The sequence below is a fragment of the Trichechus manatus genome, unplaced genomic scaffold (assembly GCF_000243295.1).
Source record: "Trichechus manatus latirostris isolate Lorelei unplaced genomic scaffold, TriManLat1.0 scaffold00014, whole genome shotgun sequence".
Taxonomy (NCBI): Eukaryota; Metazoa; Chordata; class Mammalia; order Sirenia; family Trichechidae; genus Trichechus; species Trichechus manatus.
This window is the reverse complement of record NW_004443950.1, coordinates 19309853-19331961: the sequence shown is the minus strand read 5'-3', so window position 1 is coordinate 19331961 and position 22109 is coordinate 19309853. Positions and strand designations below refer to the sequence as shown.

The window sequence follows — 22109 nt, the reverse complement described above, 5'->3', positions numbered from 1 at the left end:
CCTCGCTGCCGGCCGGGGCCGCTGCGGGCGGACGGCCGGGGACGAGGTGTGCCCCTCCACGGCCTGGCCCTCTGTTTGTTGGTGAAACCTGCAGATGTGACAGCCTGGGCTCGTCTGGGCCCCTGGGGACCTCGGGTGTTTCCAGAATAGCCGAAGGTGGACGTATCTTACTTCCCGTGCCACAGAGGCTATTTCCTGCCCTTCTAAAACGGCTTATTCTGGGGGGACTGAGAAGTCTGTTCGGAAGTTAATCGAGTGATAGGGAAACCGACTGATCTTTAAATGCGTAACTTTACAAAAGTCATGTTTCGCTTATTTCTGGAGCTCTCATTTGAATATCCTGCGGTTGCACTGTTTAACAAAGGTTGGAAGAACACGCAGCAACCGCGAGTTGAATAGAAAAGAGAAGGGCAAGAAAATGCAGCCCTTCATTGGCCTGGTGGGAGGGAGACCAATGAGGAAAATCGCTAGGGGGATGGAGAGGATGGACGAGCATGTTTAAGGGGAGGGCAGTGTTTCTTCCAAGTAACCTTTATGTTTCTACTCTTCAGAAGGTGTACGTCTTCGGTTTGCCTCTTGTTTGAGGTTTATACTATACTGTGGCAGTTTTAGAAAGGTTTTAACTTTTGTGGGTTACACAAAAAATTGGTAGTTCAGTCTCCCAGCCTACGCTGACTTCACTCCTCATTTGAGCATTGTTTTGTTCTTTAATTCAAAGAGTATGTATGACTCCCAAAGTCACATATATTTTGAAATAAAATATTATTAATCATGGACTTGCTTTACTAAGAAAGTCCGTATCTGAAAGTTCTTGATATTTGAAAGTTAAGATCCGGTCAGCTATTACCGTTTGTCGTATTTGGGGTAAGCAAATTTTTCAAGGTGGTTGTGTGTTTCTGGAAAATTTTATGGTAAGCCAGACTAAATTACGAGATGCTAAGTGAGCTGAAGAATTTTCCAGTTTCTTGATTCCTGCTTATGGTGGACAGTTTGACTGGTTCAATGATTTTTGCTACCCACCTAAGAAAAAATAGGTAGAAACAAAACTTCATTTTTCAGAAGATCCTTTAAATTCTCCGGAGCACATCATAACTGGCAGCAGGGCTCTGTGATAGTGGAGAGGTGGTTTCAGCCTTGGGGAATTAAACAGCACATCACAAGTCCCTGGTAAAGGCAAATAGGACCTCAGGGGGCAGAATTTGGTCTTACGGTTTAGGATTGCCTCACTTTGTCATACCCGTTGCCAGACCAAACCTGTTGCCTTCGAGTCAATTCCGACTCATAGCAGAGTGGAGCTGCCTCATAGAGTTTCCAAGGAGCACCTGGTGGATTCAAACTGCCAACCTTTTGGTTAGCAGCTGTAGCACTTAACCACTACACCACCAGAGTTTCCATAGGAGTAGTAAATACGTGTAGCCACAACTCTAGGTCTCATTTATTGTGTATTCTTGGGAGAGGTGCTTCCATGGGTTCTTGTACTGATAGGTACATTAGGCCCCTACTTTTTTGGCTTCCTACCCCTACAGTTAAAAAAAAAAAAATTCAGCATGTGTACTATTAAAAAAGAAAAATGAACATATATATTTTTTTATACCCCAGGGGATGACTTGTGTATCCCCTGAAGGGATGTACCCTCCTCCATGGACCCCTTCTTTGGATCACAAAGCAAGCAGTGGCAGCTTAATAGAAATCCTCTTCATTTGGGTATCTACAGACTTTACTTGCTTACCTAGACTTACTATGTTTAGTACAGAGTTGTTGAACCCTGGCAATGCATGCCTAAGAACTTCAGGTTATTAATTTGAAAACATAACTGGGCTAAATAGAAACTATAGGTCCTCAAACGAACCAAGGACTAGACAGGAATGGTGTTCAGTGTATAGGCTGGTGACTAGAAGTAGCAAATAGGACTGTAGTTTTATTTTTCCTGTATGTCTCTAAGAAAGATCAAGAAGTTTAGTAAGGTTATAAGACCTTAGTAACAGTATTGATTTAATTGTGGTTGTTGAAGAGATTTTAATGCAAGTCTCATTTTTATGTAAGATATTTAGAATAATAAGTGTGCTCTCTTAGGCTTTTGTGCCAGAATTCAGCAAATATTGAACACCACTGTATGCCAAGCCCTGCACTAGATGTGGTCCTTGGGTGCGTGGAGGGTTAAGTGCTTGACTACTGACTGAAAGGTTGGTGAACCTATCTGGTGGCACCTTGGAAGAAAGGCCTGACAGCTGCTTCTGAAAGGTCACGCCCTTGAAAACCCTATGGAGCAGCACTTCTTTTCGGACACATGGGGTTGCCATGAGTCAGAATCGATTGATGGCAGCTTGTTTGGTTTGGTTGCTGGGCGTGTGAAGATGAAAAGACACAATCCTGCCTGGACCTTAGTCTACAGGGAGATGGACTATAGAACCGAGGTTGACCAGGAAACTGGGGAACAACGTGAAAAGAAAGCACGGATGGTTGAGTTGTGAAGTGTGAGGGGGTAGGGGCTGAAGAGAGGGTTAGGGCCTTGGACTTGATCATATAGGCAGGAGCCACAGAAGAATTTTCAGCAGGAAGGTGTGACATGCTCACGTTTCAGTGTTAGATAGCTCTGGTGACCGTGGCTGGAGGAAACGCTGCTAAAGCAGAGGAGACTGTAGTGCCCCGAGAGATGATGTCAGCCTGAGGTAATTTCTGTGGTGTTGGGACTAGAGAGGAATGGTGGATCTGAGATTTTTTTTTTTTTTTTTAAGGTAGACTTGTAGAGCACAATGACTTGGGGCAAGGGAGAGACATTTATGAATATTTTGGACCTTCCTGAGAAAATTGAGTGTAAACATTTATTTTAGGGGAGGGGGAGTAGACTTTCACTGAGAATATTGACTGACAATTTTATTTTGGGGGAGGGAGGAGGGATGTCTGGTTCTTCTAGGTATATAACAAAAAAAAAAAAGGACTAAAGGCTAAGAAAAAGTTTGACAAGTTTTATTTTCCTGAATGAAAATTGGGAAATTTTTTATTTTGTTTTATTCATTCAGACATTCTGATTTGAATTAACGTTAGTTGAATTTATGAAGTTTGAATTAAGAAGACTGACCCACCCAGTCCAGCGTTCTGGACTGTCATTGTTAATCAACAGCAGTGGCTCTCAAACGTTAGTGTCATCAGCATCCCTTGGAGGTCCTGTTACAACGAGATTGCTGAGCCCCATCCCTTGAGTTTCTGTTTCCCGGGTCTGGTCATCTGGAGGCTTCACATTTCTAACCAGTTCCCAGCGGATGCTGATGATGCTAGTCCAGGGACCACACTTTGAGAACCACTGCTCTTCAGCTTTCCTGCTGCTTCCTACTTGAATGATTCACAAGCTAGGAGACAGGGAATCGCCTTGCTTCCTGTAGACTGAACTTTGGAATAGTATTTGTCCACCTAGGAGCCAAACTTTCCTTTAAGGTTGAGTATCCAGATAGGAAAGGAGCCCTGGTGTGCAGTGGTTAAGCGCTCGGCTGCTAACCAAAAGGTTGGCGGTTCTAACCCACCAGCCGCTCCGCGGGAGAAAGACGTGGCAGTCTGCTTCTGTAAAGATTATAACCTTGGAAACCCTATGGGGCAGTTCTACTCTGTCCTACAGGGTTGCTGTGAGTCGGAATCCACTCAGTGGCAACTGGTTTGGTTTGCTTTGATTTATCCAGATATGAAATAAACTTACTACTTTTTAACCCATTGTAGGTACTCAGTAAGTGTTTGTGGAGGGAACTGTGGCATACATGACAGCGTAAACTGTAGGAGGTGCACTTTGGAGGCAGCTGTTGTGCTCAGTGTAAAAAGAAAATTGATAAATTTGGAGTTAAGTCTTTCAGAGCACTTAGCTGTTGACCCCTTTACTTGGTTCATTTTCCTTGATGGCTTTGAGAGCTGCTCTCTTGGCCTGTCTGTGGATGAAGACCTTTTTTTTTTTTTTTTTAAATAACATTCTTGGAGTTACCTTTATTATTTCTGAGTTTCTGTTTTTTACACTTTTACCAGTTTGTAGATTCAATGAATATTCTTCTTTTTCAAGCCAAGGTTTCACTTTCAAAACCTTGCCTGGTGTGTTCAGCCTGGTACCTTGGCAAGATGAGTCAGGCTGATGTGACAGAGCCAGCCCTTCCCTGTTCCTATAGCTTTGGGTACAGACACAGGCATGTACATCACTGAGTTTGGAGCTTGTAATGAGTAAGAGTTTTTAGTGATTGAGTTCATGGTATATTGTGAAACCTGGAAGGCATCCTATCCATTCCACATCCTTCGTTTGTAGTTGGGGAAACTGAGGCCCACAGAAGGGAAAGGATATGGCCAGAGTGAAACAAAGCCAGAGCCAAGATAAGCCTAATCTGAACTTCCCTGGATCATTGCTGTTTCCGAGCTTTGCCAAGTTGACTTTAGAGATTGGCTTTAAGGACTAAAGTTATAATTGGTAAGAAAAATGAAGATAAGATGAACATGATCATGATTATTAAGATGATTCCAGGAGAGGTGTTAAACAAGCTCTAAAAAACTGAATAAAACACTTGTATTCACCTTATGCCAGATAGAGAAACAGGCTTTTTTTTTTTCTTTTTTAACTGCCAGAGAAATTAGGCAACATAGTAAATTATCAAGGGAAATTATGCAATGTCCATTACTGAAGAAAGACTTGGAATAGATATCCATGGTGGTTTGGAAAGAAGCTTTCTGTCTTGTTTTAGTACTGGAGTGAGAACAGATGACCCACTAGCTAAGGGTGGCCACAGTCTTGTGAAAAGATGACAGGATAGTTTTACAGTTTGTAATACTGTTTTCTAAATTTCCAGGAGTGCTATGACTTTGTGGTGGACGTGGTTCACTCTGCTTAGTATGTCTTGAAATGGCCTCATGATCATAGGATAGATACGCTTTTGTCACTTCGTTGGATTCTTAGTAACCCAAATATAACTAGTTTCTGAAACTGTGACTTTATTTCTGCAGACAGCACCAAGTAATGCTCAGAATTGGCGTGTCCTTTGAGCTCAGTGAGCAATGTGAAGTGGGTGGAGGTACTGTGTCTGCTCAGTCCCTTTATCCAGCCTAAGTCCCAGTGCTTGCACTTCCTTGGATACATCATTAGAGCTTTTGTTTCTTTCCTTGTGGTTTCATGTTGGTGTTTTATTAATTTATTAATTATATCAAGAAGAAAGAACTGTTAGAATTGTGGTGGGGTGGGGGAGCAAATCGAGTGTTTCAGAGCGCCTAAATCTGCGATCCAAGAAAGTAGCTCAGTCAATCCCTGTGAATTACCATTATTTGAAGCCATTAAAATAAACAATCACAAGCCAAAAAAAAAAAAAAAAAACCAACTAACTTTTTCAGAATATCTGGTAAGGGTATGCTCTGGGAGAAGAGTCCAGTCCTCCCTGACTCTCTCCCTGCGTATTGGTGTAAAAGGAGCCTGCAGTCAGCACAGCCCAGCCTCCCTGACGTATGTTGGAGACCGGGCGCTCCGGCACTGTTTTGACGTGAACCAGCAATGGAAACTTTTTCCCCCTGCATTGCAAGTGTCTCGTCTATAACTGAACTCGGTTTTTCCACGTTTAACCCAAACATCTCAAAGTTTCCCTGGCAGATTGTCAAGTCCTGTTAGTTTTTTTGTGCTACCTAATTAGTGATATTCTTTTGTTTTTCCTCCCATTTTTTATAACACCACAGAGGGGGCAGTATCCTCAGGGATTCAGGTGGGCTGAACTTGGCCTTATGGTGCTTCTGTGCTCATTCACCTTGTCAGCAGAATGGCGCAGACTTCCGGAACCTTAGAGCAGTTGGCGGTTGCTGTAGACTGTTCTCAGCATCGTCAGTTAACCTCGGCCTGCTGCTGGGTGCGTGCGAGTGTCATCTCGTTGGATCCTGTCATTTCAGATATTTTAATGCAGTTTGTTTTCTAACTAGGTGCATGTGAAGATCTCTTGGCAGTTTAGCGTGGAAACCGTTGATCACCTTGCCCTCCTTTCTACCTGTGTTGGCAAGGGAGAGTGCCCAGATGAGCAAGATACTGCAGCAGAACAGTGCTCCAGGAGTGAACGGAATAAGTGTTGTTCCCACCCAGGCCCATGCCAGTGGCTTACAGCAGGTTCCTCAGCTGGTGCCTGCGGGCCCTGGAGGAGGAGGCAAAGCTGTGCCTCCAAGCAAGCAAAGCAAAAAGAGTTCGCCCATGGATCGAAACAGTGATGAGTATCGTCAGCGCAGAGAGAGGAACAACATGGCTGTGAAAAAGAGCCGATTGAAAAGCAAGCAGAAAGCACAGGATACACTGCAGAGAGTGAATCAACTCAAAGAAGAGAATGAACGGTTGGAAGCAAAAATTAAACTGCTGACTAAGGAGTTAAGTGTACTTAAAGATTTGTTTCTTGAGCACGCACACAACCTTGCAGACAACGTGCAACCCATTAGCACTGAAAATACAGCAGCAGATTCCGACAACACAGGACAGTAGACCCACCCTTTCCAGACTTCGCAGCTTGTGGCTTGAACGTTAAAGGTGTGACCTACACCACTCACATCAGTGGCTGAATGTTGTCTCGTTCCATTATTCAAAGATCCATTGAAGTTTGTATTCTAGGATTAGCACTGAAGAGTTGATTAGCCACAAATGTTAGCCATGTAATTTGAATATCTGGTTTTAAATGATACGGATTTTTGTGGGGAACAAAAAACAAAACTTTTTCAGGTATGTGGTAAAAAAAAAAAAAAATATCTTGGACCTTGATGGTCTTGGTAACTCTTGAGATCCCAAGAAATAAATGCTTCTTTTTCAGGTGGACAAAAGGAATGGGGAGACCGGCAGGTCAGGCAGCAGTTTCCTTGTTTTAATGAGTGTGCTTCCTTAGATTGAGAAAGGTTGAATGCCATTTATGTTAATATATTTGTGATTTTTTTTTTTTCCTAAACTATGTATTAAAAATCCTTAGAGCTATAGAAACTAATCACTTTGTGATTTGGAGTGATTTTGTATATAGCATAAACCCTGTTTTAACATAATTAGTACTGTTTTTTCCAACAAATACAAGTTGTTTTTTAATAGTGATACCAGGTTGACTAAAGAAACCCCATTGCATTTTGAAGACACTTTGCAGCCAGTTGACTTAAAAATATAATTAACATTTAGGAAGTAAATTTTTTTTTTTAAATAAAAGTAAAGCATATCAGAATTATGCTTTTGGGATACCTTTGGGTTATTGGATTCACATTATTTTGTTTCCTGAAAAAAATCGCAGTGGTTTAGAGAAACTTGTGTACCACAATTTTAGTTTCTGTAGATGTTAGTAAAGTAATTATTTTTGGGGTACCATTTTGGCAGCCAAGTTAGTAAACAAAGTATCTTAACAGTGTGATCACACAAGCTGCCAGTTAGGGTGCGGAATATTCACTCGGCAGGTAGTTTCTGCTGTGTTCAGAATACTTGGCGATGGGGCAGTGATTTTTAAAGGCAACAATTTTTTGTGAAGGACCATTTTGGTAGTTGATCTTAGCCCACTGATATTAGACAGATGTATCATGCCATCTACCAAAAATGCTAGTCTAAAAAAAAACTTGTAAGGTTTTAACTTTTAATTTATTTCACTTCAATACATCTTTTATGTTATTTTTGTGACATTTCTTTTTCTCGTTAGTGGGCTGTTCCTCCAGACTTTTTCTACCGCTGCATCTGTTTATTCATTTGCGTGCTTTTGTGTTCCATAAATTATTGTAGATTGAAAATAGGTAAAACTCAGGATATTGACGTTTTTGTTGAGACTGAAAAATGGCCAATCACTAAAGTAAGGATTCTCTAGAGTCTGGCTTATACCAGTGTTGGTAATTTTGATTGTCCTGTTAACTGTTTTGTTTTTTTTTAGCACAATTCTAGCTCAGATTTGTTAGCTTTTTTGTATTTTTTTTAATGCCTGGGCTGGTGATGAGAGACTGAATCACATCTGGTTAAAAAGTCTGTGTTACCAGGTATCTCATTTGAATATGGTGATTCTTGGCCACGTCGCTGTTTATACAGGGACATAAATGTAATGTAACTTAGTATCTAACTCAAGTTGCACCGGTGGGTTTGTGGAAGAGTGCCCACTGTGCTATTCTGCCAGCCAGAAGGCGTCCCGGCAAAGCCATTCTTAAAGCCGCAGGCCCCTTGTGAATGTAACAGACAGGAGCCTAGTGTCTCAGTGAGACGCCGGCCCAGGAGGGCTGTGAAGTCCCTTTAGAGCCAGGAGACAGGATGGGGTTTCCTTAGGGCCCAATACCAGTTTACTTTGGTTGGAGGATTGATCTGCTTGGAAAGGTGGATAGATGTTTTGAATAACTAGGACACACCGCAGAATCCTACTGAATCTTTCATAGCTCATTGATGTTATATAATTAGCCTAACTGGAGATGCAGTTAGCTCACTTGAATCTTTAGGCATCTATAGTAGGTGTTACATTTTCACATCTTATTTACTAAAAAAAACTTTCAGAAATTGATGTCCCTGTGGAATTTATGGTTACCAATTATATGAACTGACTTAACTATCTTGAAAAAGAAACTTGAAGGAAATCGTCGGAGGTGTGTACTCAATATTTCAAATCAAAACGTAAAATTGGAACTTGTTGGAAAAATTGATTCAAGCTTTCCTATTATCTATGCAAATACAAACTTCAGCACAATGTATCACTTACGCATGGAACTAAAATGTTAATTGTTGTCTTGACTATCTTACTGAACTGGTTGACGATGACAGTTTTTAGTTTGGTAGATTAATCGGTAAGAAATTGAGGGAAACCCAGTATGGGGAATGAGGAAGTTGGAGCTTCGAGAATTGTAAAATGACTTTTGTAACTCTTGTGCTGTGCGTTACTTTTGAACCGTGAGGATTTGATCTGCCTCTGCCGGCAGGCTCCATGGTTTAGGAGTTAGGCGTTGGAGCACATTTCTAACTGCATCTGTGTCTCCTGGGGTGGGTGCTGTTTGACTGGTTCAGGCTGCAGATGGTGAGATCAGGGCAGCTCTTCCTTTCATTTTTTTGGGACGTGAGCTCAGATACTTTGGACATTCTTACTAAGAATTAGTGAGATTTTAATAAAATATGACCAGATTTTTGAAATTCACGTCACGAGTGTGAAATTCTCAAATTTACATAAAAAGTAGAAGTATGCGCAATTTAATATTTGATGTTAAAAGAAAGGAAACTGTAGCAGCTTTTGATGTTTCTTAATCCCCATTGAAGATCTTGGAACCTTGTACCTGAACAACCCACTTAGCACTCAGTGCTTTTTGATGCCTTAGAAATGGGGAAATTGTTTTTCTGTTTGACAAAAGCTAGGAAGGAGAAGGTCCCTTCGTTAGCTATTAGATCTGTCTCTCAGGAAAAAGCACTGACTTCTTTTTGTTCCTGACTTTCCTCAGTTTGTGAGATGACTCTATTTTTTAAAATATAATTTTATTTTTTTCAATGAGTTTGAAATAAAAAGAAAGAAAACCTTTGGTAATAATAACTGTATTTCATTGTGGGTATCTTTATATTAGACACCAAGAAAGCAGTCTAAATGTTAAACATCTCTGAGAACAGACAGATACCCTGCTGTCTTTTGTGTTCCCAGCCCAGGGCAGGGGAAGAAGCAGAGGTGCTTTTGTCCAAGTCTAGATTTGCCTTAGTGGATAGGAAAATTATTTTCCCTAAACATGGAATTGTAGTCACTTGGTCTGATCTGAAAGTGTATACGAGAATAGAGAAAGCAGTAAATGGTGTTCCTGCTTAGACACTCATGTCTCAATATGTAATTTCCATTTTTAGAGTGGTAAGTCATTAATTCTCATGGTTTGAGGTAGACATTTGAGAATATAAAGGCCTTTCCCCAACAATACAATTTTATAGTATGTACAACATCTTCATTAGTGTGGTGTCGTAGAGTATGTGTAGAAATGACTTTGCTGAATTCATAAATACCGTGAGTCCAAGCAGCCTGTTTGGAGTGTTTCCAGAGAAGATGCCGTTCAGATACTTTTCTGTGATGCTTCAGTTATTTTCATGTCTTGGGAAATAAATTTCTACTTGTTGCATCTTAATGAAAATTGTAGTACAATAATTATTTCTATGGGTAGTATGTCCCATTTTAATGAATTGGCTCAAATGTAAAATCCAATAACTTGTCTGGGAATTTTATATAGGATTTCTTTCTTTGTGAAGGTGCCAGCTCTTTTTTAATAAAAACACTTTTAGACCTACTGCTCTTTTACTGCCTGTATGTATCTAAAGAGTTCATATGTATTTTTCATACACTCAGAGAACACTGTCTCAGTTACCTAGGGCTGCTATAACAGAAACACCACAAATGGATGGCTTTAACAAACAGAAATTTATTCTCTCACAGTCTAGGAGGCTAGAAATCTAAATTCAGGGCGCCAGCTTCAAGGGAAGACTTTCTGTCTCTGTCAGTTCCTGGGGGAAGGTCCTTGTCATCAATCTTCCCCTGGTTTAGGAGTTTCTCCGTGCGGGAACCCTGGGTCCAAAGGTCACGCTGTGCTCCTGGCACTGCTTTCTTGGTGTTATGAGGTCGTCCTGTCTCTCTGCTTGCTTCTCTTATATTTCAAAAGAGATTGACTTAAGACACAACCTAATCTTGTAGGTTGAGTCCTGCGTTATTAACATAACAGCCTCTAGTCCTGCCTCATTAACATCATAGTGGTAGGATTTACAACATGTAGGAAAATCATATCAGATGACAAAATGGTAGACAATCTCACAATACTGGGAATCATGGGCTAGCCAAGTTGACATACTTTGGGGGGACACAATTCAATCCATGACAAGCATCAACCCCTAGATGTTCTTTTACTGCCACATCCCAACTCCTCACAGAGCCCGAGGCCTAAAAGTTATACAGAGGTATCTAGAGAAATTGGGTTGTAGGATTGGGCTTGTAAAGGAATGGAGCTGTCAATGAGGCAGCCACATGGTACCCTTTTTGCAGCCCCTACACCCAATTCTTGCCATCTCCTTCAAGGCAGCTATTATAGCCAGACACTTTTCCACATCACCACTTCTCGTTTCTACCCGCTCAGTGTATTTCTTGAGCCTTTTACAGCTCCCCTAGTCCCATCCTAAGGTCCCTGGGTGGCACAAACAGTTTGTGCTCCACTCTTAAAGGCTGGTGGTTGGAACTCACCCAGTGGTACCGCAGCCAAAAGGCCTGGTAGTCTGCTTTTATAAAGATCACAACCAAGACAACCCTATGGAGCAATGCCTTTTTTACTCCAAGGCCTTCTTGGGACTGCTCCTTATGTCTGCAATGTCTAGCTCCTCTTGCATTTCACTTAGAACCCTTCCTTCTCAGCCCTCTGGCTTTCCAAACCTGGTCAATCTAAGTATGCCATGGCATTTTTCAAGGGCAGGGATCGTGGGTTTTTTTCTTGTGTTTCTATCTTCCAGTTCTTTAAATATTGTGATTTTATATATATGTGTGTGTGTGTATGTATATATGTATGTATATATATATGAACCAAAACTAAACCTGTTGCTGTTGGGTCGATTGCGACTCAGCGATCCTATAGGACAGAGTAGAACTGCCTCAGGGTTTCCAAGGAGCGGCTGGTGGATTCGAACTGACCTTTTGGTTACCAGCCGAGCTTGTAACCACTGCACCACCAGGGCTTCATATGTGTGTGTGTGTGTGTGTGTGTGTGTGGGTGTGTATAATTTGCCATTTTAACCATTTTTAAGTATAAAACTGTGACATTAATAACATTTCCCATGATGTGTAACCATCACCACTTTCCATTTCCAAAAGTGTTCCCTCACCCCAGAAATTCTATACCCCTTAAGCAGTAACTATCCACTGCCCCCCCACCCCCGGCAACCACTAATAAACTTTGGTCTCTATGCATTTGCCTGTTCTACATATTTCACGTAAGTGGACTCATACAGTATTTGTCTTTTTGTATCTAACATAATTAGCCTGGTATTTTTTCAAGGTTCACCCACATCATAGCATGTACCAGAACTTCATTTCACTTTATGGCTGACTACTATTCCACTGTATGTACATACCACATTTTGTTTATCCATTCATCTATTGATGAACACATGGGTTGTTTCCACCTTTCGGCTGTTGTGAATAATGCTGCAATGAATATTGCCGTACAAATACCTGAGCCCCTACTTTCAATTCTTTTGTATATATATGTGGGAGTGGAATTGCTGGGTCATATGATAATGCTATATTTAACTCTGAGGAATTGCCAAACTTTTCCACAGTGGCTGCACCATTTTACAACCCACGAACATAGATTAGGGTTCCAGTTTCTCCAAATCTTGGCTGACACTTGTTACTTTCCATTTTTCTGATAATAGCTATCCTAGTGGATATGAAGTGGTAACTTACTGTGGTTTTTATTTGCATTTCCCTAATGATTAATGTCTTAGTCATCTAGTGCTGCTATAATAGAAATACCACAAGTGAATGGCTTCAACAAAGAGAAATCTATTTTCTCACAGTCCAGTGGGCTAGAAGTCCAAATTCAAGGCATCAGCTCCAGGAGAAGGCTTTCTCTGTTGGCTCTGGAGGAAGGTCCTTGTCATAAATCTTCCCTTGGACTAGGAGCTTCTCTGCACAGGAACCTCGGGTCCAAAGGACATGCCCTGCTCCCAGTGCTGCTTTCTTGGTGGTATGAGGTCCCTCGTCTCTCTGCTTGCTTCTCTCTTTTATATCTCAAGAGATTGCCTTAAGACACTATCTAATCTTGTAGACCTCATCGATACAACTGCCACTAATCCATTTTATTACATCATAGTGATAGGATTGACAACGCATAGGGAAATCACATCAGATGACAAAATGGTAGACAATCATACAATACTGGGAATCATGACCTAGCCAAGTTAACAAATATTTCTGGGGGACATGATTCAATCCATGACAATGACATTGAGCATCTTTTCATGTGCTTACTGGCCATTTGTTTATCTGCTTTGGAGAGATGTCTATTCAATTACTTTGCCCATTTAAAAAAAAATTTTATCGATTTTGTTGTTGAGAATACTCACAGCAAAACATACACCAATTCAACAGTTTCTACATGTACAATTCAGTGGTATTAATTACATTTTTCAAGTTGTGCAACTATTCTCACCCTCCTTTTCTGAGTTGTTCCTTCCCCATTAACATAAGCTCACTGCTCCCTAAGGTTCCTTTCTAATCTTTTGAGTTGCTGTTGTCAATTTGATCCCATATAGATAGATCTTGAAAGATCACAGTGGTTAAGGCAGACATTCTTTACTAGTTAAACTGAATTATTGTCTGGTTTTACGAAGACTTCAGGGGGATATTTTTGGTTTAAGGTTTAAAGATTATCTCAGGGCAATAGTGTCGGGTTCATCCACCCTCCGTAGCTCCAGAAAGTCTGGATTCTATGAGAATTTGAAGTTCTGTTTTACATTTTCCCCCTTTTGATCAGGATTCTTCTATAGAATCTTTGCTCAAAATGTTCAGTAAGATGGTAGCCAGGCACATCCAGTTCTTTTGGTCTCATAGCAAAGAAGGCAGTTGTTCGTGGAGGCAATTAGCCACACATACCATATCCTCCTATTCCTGACTCTCCCTCCTCCTCTGTTGCTCCAGGTGAAGAGAGACTAATTGCTGTGCCTTAGATGGCTGCTAGCAAGCTTTTAAGACCCCAGGAACCATGCAATGAGCTAGGAGGTAGAACAGAAGCACTAAACATGTTAATATGCCAATTAACTGGGATGTCCCATGAAACCATGACCCTAAACTTCCAAACCAAGGAACCAAATCCCATGAGGTGTTTGGTTGTACATAAGCAGCCTCAGTTTTTTTTTTTTTTTTTTTTGTCGTTGTTAAGTGTATGTGTCACATAACTTTGGCCAATTCAACTTTTTACAGGTGTACAATTTATTGACACCAATTGCAGTAATCGGCTGTGCAAACCTATCCTTAATGCGATTTTTCCATCACCGTTAATACCCCTTTGCCCTTCCCTCCTGCCTGTTAACCACTAATAAACTTTGGTCTCTATACATTTGCCTTTTCTTTTCTTTATATAAAAGTGAGGTCATCCATTGTCCTTTTTGTGATTGACTTATTTCACTCAGCACAGTATCTTCAGGCTCCATCCATACTGTAGCATGTATCAAGGCTTCATTTCTCCATTGCAGTATGTACTACATTTTGTCTTTCCATTTATCTGTTGATGGGCACTTAGGTTGTTTCCACCTTTGGGTTATTGTGCCTTGGCCCACTTTTTAATTGAGTTGTCTTTTTGTTGTTGAGTTATAGGAGTTCTTTATTCTGGATATTAACCCCTTATCAGGTATATGATTTGCAAATATTTCCTTCCATTCTGTAGGTTGTCTCTTTACGTTTTGATAAAATTTCATGCACAGAAATTTTTAATTTTGATGAAGTCCATTTTATCTATTTTGTCTTTCATTGTGGTTTTGGTGTCATATCTAAGAATCCATTGTTGAAAACTAGACCCCGATGGTTTACTCTTATGTTTTCTTATAAGAGTTTGATGGTTTTAGTTTTCTTATATTTAGGTTATTGATCTATTTTGAGGTAATTTTCATAGGGATCATGTTTTTAGACCACACTAGCACATAAAAACCCATTGCCGTCAAGTTGCTTCTGACTCATATAGAGTAGAACTGCCCCGTAGGGTTTCCAAGGAGTGGCTGGTAGATTTGAACTGCTGACCTTTTGGTTAGCCCCATTGCTCTTAACCACTGTCCCACCAGGGTAAATGCTCAGTTATTTACTGAATGAAAAGCTAATAGGGTCTTGGGAAGGATTTCAGCTAGCTGTACCACTTTCTGGAAGGGTCTCTCATGTAATGAAGCTCTATGCATTTCTGCAGAGGTTTAAGGTGACTTGGAGTTGGCTGCATCCTCTGGAACATAGGGTAGGGTAGGTAGCTACTGCTGGTCATTTCAGACCTGTGCTTTCAAAGAATGCCCTTTGACCTACCGACCTGGGTTAAACCCAGTATCTCTCCTGAACAAAGAGTGCTTAGTTTCTGAGAAGGGTTTCTCCTTGCTCTTTTCGTCCACTTGGTTGATGACCAGAGAAAGGTTTAAGTGGAACGGGCAGTTTTGGTATGGAATGTCTGAAGGGGAGGGGGAAGAAAGACGTATGATGTACTATGCTGTTTTTGGTTTTTTAATTAACTAAACGGTCCATTTAGAGTTTCAACCTAACTTTAACTGGTTTTATCCCTAGGATGGGGGAACCGAAACCTTATACATCAGAACATGTCTATCCCAGGCATAGCTGGGGTGGAAAAATGCTTGGCAGACACACTTTCCTGACACTCAGAAAGACACATTACCCAAACTGCACAATGCTACAAATGGATGACTTAGGGAATGTATCTGTGCACCAACAGAAAACCATAACAAACACATCTTACGAGTATAAGACGCAAATAACAAATGGTGATTTGCAACTGAGATGAGCTGTTTTATTTCAGTGTGGCCACATCAGAAGTACTTTTATGTTGTTGCCATGGAAGAAATCAGTGTGTACTAAACTCTCCAGTGACTTCTCAAAACGCTTCTAGCTTCGGCTACACAATTTCCGCTGCATCGTGGTTTTAGATCTGACATCCTCTTGCCCTTCATTTGGGCTTAGAAACTCCTGGGTGAGAGCCCTGTGAGAAAGCAAGCAGGAATGCGGTACGGAATCCAGGACTTCAGGGGTGGGGGCAGTTGTGTGGGACTGGGAAGAATCAGACCATCGGAAGGACAGGTGTTCTGCTGGCAGGGACCAGGCCCAGCTGGGCCCTGGATGGCTCACGCACGGCTCCAGAGAGGAAGAGTAGGCGGGCTCACACTTAGGGAAGGAAGACCAGTGGTCTCAAGGTGTGGGAGGAGAAAGCTCACCTTTGCCAGGGTGCTGCCGCAGCGTCTCTCAGACGGATGTTGCTTTGCTAGTTGTGCCCCACGCGAGCAGGAAATCAAGGCTAACAAACCTCTGCAAGTCTCAAGTCTCAATAACTGCTTCTGAACTGACATTGGAGCCCTGGGGGCGCAGTGGTTAAGAGCTCGGCTGCTAACCCATAGGTCGGCAGTTCAAATCCACCAGCCGCTCCTTGGAAACTCTATGGGGCAGTTCTTCTCTGTCCTATAGGGTCGCTGAGTTTGAATCCGCTTGACAGCAATGAGGGTTTAAACTGACACTAAGTGCTACGTAATTCTGTCCCCTTTCAGGAATCTAGCTTTGAGGGCAGTAACCATATCCAAAAGGCATCTTACCACAGGTCTACCTTCCAGTGTGTCCAAAGGCATGGATGGTGTGGGGTAACTCCCCCATCTGACTGACCTGAATGCCTAGGCTCACCAGGATCCCTCTGCAGGGTCAGCTGCTGCCCCCAAACTTCTGGCTGCCTGGTCCTCATAAGGCCCAGAGCATCCCCGCCACCTGGCCTGCGAGCAGTTCTCAGGCTTGTGCATCAAGAGCACTCAGGGAGCGTCAAATGTACAGATCCCCTGGGCATCGCCCCTGCCGGCCTGAGAGCGAGCCCTGGGAACCGATCTGTACCAAGTGCTCCAGTGGCGCTGATGCCTGTTAGACCCGGGCAGCAGTGCAGCCAGCGACAGAGTGACGGAAGCCCAGCAGAGACCCCGGCACTCAGAGCAGGCTTCCGGGAGGGGCTCCACCCTGTCCCACCAGGCCAGTCTGAGGCAGAGTTCGGAGGGCCTGTGCCGCTGACACTGCTTCCCGAGAACTGGCCCTTGATGCTGACACCAGGGGAGCCATCCTTGCAAGATGCATGGGTCCCAAGATGCACACCGTGCTCACCTGCAAAGGATGAAGGAGGAAGAGGCAGCCGTGCCCCGAGGGCCACGTTAGAAAATCTTTATTACATATTGATTTTGGAGAGAAAAGGCACACACACAAACGGCAGCGAGACATGTTGTAGCTGCTACTAAAAACAGGATTATTTTCTATCAGCATTTTAAGAACCAGGGTCATCTAAGCAAAGTGCATAACAGACGTAATCTTGCAGAAGATTAATAAAAAAAGCTTTTTTCCCGAGGAAACCGCACTCTCCGGTATGATCCAATGTCAGTGCCGGGTTCTCATTTCTCAGCACCATCTCCTGCCACCGGAGGGCCAGGCAATCGGCAGGCTGACCGGTGTCCAGAGAAGGTGCAAGGCGGGCACCCAGTCCTGCTGGGCACTCCAGCCAGCTCTACTTGGGGCCAGAGAAGGGAGTAAAGGCCTTGTCACGGCCCGCCATGCACGCCTCAATCTCCTCCACAGTGCGAGGCACGCAGGTCAGCAGCTCCATGCCACTGCCAGTCACCACGACGTCCTCCTCGATGCGGACCTGGGTCAGACCAACAGGAAGACGTGATTACTGAGCCGGCCTCGGTCACGGGAGGGTCCGATTCGACAGCTCCGGCTGGACTCCCTCCACCGAGTGTGAGCAGCCCTTTCTACGGAGTGGTCAAAACTCCCTCTGACAGAAGGGGCTGGCCTTAGTCTCTGTGGACAACCTCCCGTGGGGCCATCTGCTCATGTGACCACCTGCCCTGTCCTCGCCCCTGCGCCGTGCCCACTGGAAGAGGCCTTGGAGTGAGCAGGGGTTTTGTGGAATCAGCGTCTCTTCCTGATAAACCACAAGAAGGGGCGGACCAGGCGCTTCTCCAGTGAGGGAGTCAAGACTGTCCCTCCCACTCAGGACCCTGTCTGTCTGGAGCCAAAGAGGCAACGGACGAGCAGCTGGAGCTGTGGGTGGGCGTTCTGGGAAAATGCTAGGCCATAGGCACTCACCCCGCCAAAACCCCGAAAGCGCTGCAGGACCTCGCGGTTGAAGAAGCAGGCGCGGGCCGGGTCTGCCAGGGCCTCGTCCAGGAGGTGGTCGATGAAGTAAATGCCCGGCTCCACGGTGAGCACCATGCCCGGTTCCAGGTGCCGTGCAGTACGCAGGCTCCGCAGGCCGGGCTCGTCAATGCGGTCCACGCCCTGTGGGAGAGCCGGCACAGAGGGACCCGCTGATGTAGGCCACGGGGCCAAGGAGGGTGTTAGCTCCGAGCCATTGCACTGCCTCATGCAGGAGACGGACAGGCGGGGAGGAACATACAAGCCGAGCCTTCCTCTCCCCAGTGTGGGAGTCTGCGTGAGGGGGCGGCTCCAGCCGCGGGGGAAGCTGCAGGTGAGGTTTTCTGCCCCTGGGCCTCAGGCCAGACTCACCCCTGCTGTGCTGGGCCACGGGCATGTGGGAAAAGACCCTGCACTCTGCACACAGCCCAGATTTCAAGGGTCTCTGCCCCCTCGCTATCCTCACAACTGCCTCCAGGAGGCCCCTGGACACCCGTGGGCACACGCTCAGGGCAAGCTGCCCAGGCTGGCCCATGGGGCTGGCTGGGGGTCTGCTGTCCTCGCCCCGGCCCCTCTCCTGGCCGGGGAACGGCATAGGCAACACCAGTGAAGCCAAAAAAGCTCTTAAGGAGGCTGCGAGGCCTCCCCGGGCTGCGTCGGTCCTTCCAAGCCGCTCAAGTGGAAACCAGCCCCGTAAGTACTGGTCCCAGCGCCCCCAGGCCAAGTCCCAGGCATTGCTGCGGGCTTCTGGGAAGGGGGACAGGTGCTGTCATCAGGATGGGCCTGCCGGCTCCAGCACTGGCAGGTACGTGCATAAACTTGTATGTACACCCATGTGTATCGCCCAGGGGTGGCTCCCGGAGGCATCCGGCACAGCCTCGGTCCTTCCCGGTGAGGGGCTGGCTCCCGCTGCACCCTGGGAAACCAAGCTCCCAGCTCTTGAGTGCCTGCCCCCATGCAGGGTGTATACCCAGTCTGGGCCCCTCCAGTGGTACAGCTGACAGGGCCGCCCTGGGATCTAAGGGCCAATGGGGTCCACGGGACTTGCAAGTGTCCCAGCCGTCTGTCCTGTAGCCAGGGCCTGTGAGCCCGTGGGCAGCAAGCAGGCTTTCTGCTCAGGATCTGAGCTTGCCCCGCACCGCTCACGCTCCCCCAGGAAGCCAGGCTGCTGGAGAGGGAGCTGTCATTTCTGTTTGGAGGCCAGAACATCAGACTTCAATTAGTGGTTCATGTAAGGTAACCAGAAGCAGGCGCGCTCAGCCTTTCGAGGCTGGCACCGGAGGGGAAGCTATGTGACTGTGGTTCCACAGGGCGGGGAGCAGCCATCCTGACCTGCAGTGAGCCAGGCCTGGAGGAATCTACAAGGGGACACCAAGGCCTTGCTGGTCAGAGGTCTGCCTGGTCCATGCTCTTGGCACCAATGCCTGTCTGCGGTGGTGCTGGCACCACGGCACTGTTTACTGGGCCTCCGGCCTGGAGGGGCTGGGCAGGAGCCATGACAGTCCCTGCGCTGTGTGGGAGGCGCCTGTAGGGCAGGGCGGGGGCCTGTCTCCTGCCCAGAAGCTGCTTGTTAGAGCGGAGAGACCCGGGGTCTCCGCTCCAGGCTTTTCCTGCTCCCTTTGGCACCCTTCCCTGCCCCCTCTCTCCACTCCATGGCCGTCAATGCCAGGGGCCTGGCTAAGCACCGTCCTGACAGGGCCCTCCTCAGCTCCTGTCAGCACCCCCACTCAAATTAGGGGTAGGGGGAGAGACGGAAGGGATCCCTGGGGGGCAGAGAGACTATACCTGCCCCAGCCCACTGACCAGTACCCCTTCTGAGCAGTAGCTCCCAGGAGTTCTGCCCCACGGGGCCCACCAAGAACAGGCCTAGCCAGCATGTGCCTGGGAGGCCAGCCCTGTGGCCAGAGCAGGGTGGGAGAGGCAGAGTGGAGCGTCGGGCCCAGGAAGGGGAGAGGCCTCGCCCGGAGCCCTCTCTGACCCTCGAACTGCAGCCCTGGTGGGTGGGTGGGGGGCGCTTGCCACGTGTGCCCAGGCCGGCCTTTGCCTGGATGGAGGGCTTGATAAGGCCACAACTGTTACTGGGCTCAGGGCAGAAGAGACCCAGATGTGTCTGCAGGCCTGAAATAAAACAAATGACTTTATAGGAAAAGCCTTATTCTTCCACAATGTTTATCTGTCAGAAGAATAGACTCTGAGCACAAAGGGCTGCTTACTGGAAAGATGAAAACTGCTTGCTGCCAATTTTCTCCAGTGGAAAAAAGCGCTTTGGCGACTAATGAATAAGGAACCTCAGTCACCAATGTCTGGGGGGCCCTTGCTCTTGGCTCCCTGCACGCAACATGATGGAGAGAAATTAGGAAATTAAAACTGATTTTGTTTCTCCAAATTTAACTGTTTACACTTGAGGAAAAAATAATTGAATAATAATGCTTCTCTTGAGCAATTTTTTCCCCCCAAAATCATTCCTAGTGCTTTCAAAATACCCTGCAGCCAAAAGGCCAAGCCTGGTCTTGGCTAACAGGCTGGTGGGGGTAGGGGGCCCAAGGCGTGCGTGGATTGCACAATCAGCCCCCTGCAGCAGGAGCAGCGTGCCAGCAACAGGGATGGGCCGCCCCACCCGCCTGGGGCCCAGAGGCCGCAGCCACCTGCCCAGTAGGGACCTCCTGAGGCCCCCAAGTGCCCTCCTCTGCGTGGTTCTTTCAAGGATGTCAGCCATGTGTGGCGGAGGGGAGAGAGGGGGCCTTGTCTGGAGCTGCCCCAGAGAAGCCTCCCTCTGTCACCTGCCAAGGGTCCCCAGAGTGCCCGGAGACAAGAAGGCTGCAGGGGCAACTGACCCGGGGCCTGGAAAGCAGAGGGTGTACCAGACAGGGGACAGGGGTCAGGGGTCTGCTGCAGGGTTGTGAGGGGGTCTGCACTCAGCTATTCCCCCAAACAACCAGGGCGAGTGAGCAGCTGGTGGGACCTCATCACCTCCTCTGAACGAAGCACAGATGCAGGGCAACATGAGTGGTCCAGTGCTGGCCTCATTCCCCAGACCCAGCTTCAGGGCTCCCACGGCCCTGAGGGGACCCCATCCGCTGCACATGACCCCCTGCCACCCTGCAGGGCAGGTGCTACAGACAGCATCCAGCTCCACGTCCAGGTCCTGTGGAGGCGGCCACTGGAGAAGGGCCCCAGGGGGCAGCGCGGCAGCTTGGGCCAGGACCACCCATGGGTGAAGAGGGAGGAGGGGCAGTGAGCACCACTGGGGCCTTCCCCAGCTCTCCTCGTCCAAGCACCACTGGGAACCAGGGAGCCCGACCCTGCCTGTCCCACTGGGGAAGGTAGGCTGAGCGATGGCCTACAGGCAGACCACCCGGGGCCCACACTGACCTTGGGGTAACCGCCCACGTCATGCACGTCAATGCCCAGGAAGTGGCCCAGCCCGTGAGGCATGAACACGGCTCCCAGGTGGACCTGGGCCATGGCGTCCACGCTGCCGCTCAGGATGCCGATGCGGGCCAGCTCCTCCAGGTGGATGCGGTCGGCCAGGCGGTGCATGTCAGGCCACCAGACGCCTGTAGCTCAAAGGAAGGCTGCAGTGAGTGGTGGAGTCGGCAGCTGGCCGGGGCTCCCCAGGGCCTGACCTCAAGGGTCAGAGAAGACACAAAGCTACTGAACTGGCTGAGGCAGGGAGCCTAAGGTGAGGACAAGGGTGCTGATGGGGCATCCTGCACACCTGGGCCAGGGGCACTCAGGCCTGCTCCCCACAGGCCTCCCCACCCCAGTCTACCCTGCAGTCCATGCTATGTCCACCCCGACCAGCATGTGCTCTGTAGCCACGGAAGTCCAGTGGGACCCCCAGCAGCACAGGAGAAATTCCTATGTCCCCCAGTAGGAGAAGTGCTGTGGCCTCAGTGAACCCGGCCAAGGCCCCCGCTGCAAAGCTGCCTCTGAGCCGCAGGCCTGGGGTTTGCTGCTGTGGGGCAAAGGGGAAGCCCGGGGCTGAGGGAGGGGGCACCCTGCACACCCTGGAACGTGGCTGAATCATCCTCGGAGCCATGGTGGGGAGCAAAGGTTTCTGGAGTGAAGGTGCAGCTGGCACAGCCTCCCGGCTGGCTGGCAGGGGTCTGTGGCCTTGCCTGCTAATAGCACCAGGGGACCATCTCCTAGGTATCCTAGGCGTCTGTGCCCCAGGCTGCTAATCTAACTAGTGTTTCTGGGGCAAAGGCCAGAGTGGAGAAGCTCCCCAGGCACAGCGCTCCTGGGGTCACACAGGCTGGGTGGAGCTGGGGG

At 46.8% G+C, this 22109-nt stretch overlaps 2 protein-coding genes across 2 annotated transcripts in view; one reads left to right on the top strand and one right to left on the bottom strand.

The window, feature by feature from the left end:
- The window catches only part of CEBPG (CCAAT enhancer binding protein gamma), a 7318-nt gene extending 387 nt beyond the window's left edge, over positions 1-6931 (top strand). The window contains exon 2 of the mRNA XM_004371609.2: positions 5920-6931. Within this exon, the coding sequence (XP_004371666.1) occupies positions 6011-6463 (453 nt within the window). The 5' untranslated portion in view covers positions 5920-6010 and the 3' untranslated portion in view covers positions 6464-6931. The remainder of the gene's footprint in view (positions 1-5919) is intronic.
- Positions 6932-16546: 9615 nt separating this feature from the next.
- PEPD (peptidase D) overlaps positions 16547-22109 on the bottom strand; it is a 147928-nt gene continuing 142365 nt past the window's right edge. Inside the window, exons 13-15 of the mRNA XM_004371606.2 lie at positions 21207-21391; positions 17787-17978; positions 16547-17340 (exon numbers count right to left, since the gene is read on the bottom strand). Coding sequence (XP_004371663.1) covers positions 17203-17340; positions 17787-17978; positions 21207-21391 — 515 coding nt within the window. The 3' untranslated portion in view covers positions 16547-17202. The remainder of the gene's footprint in view (positions 17341-17786; positions 17979-21206; positions 21392-22109) is intronic.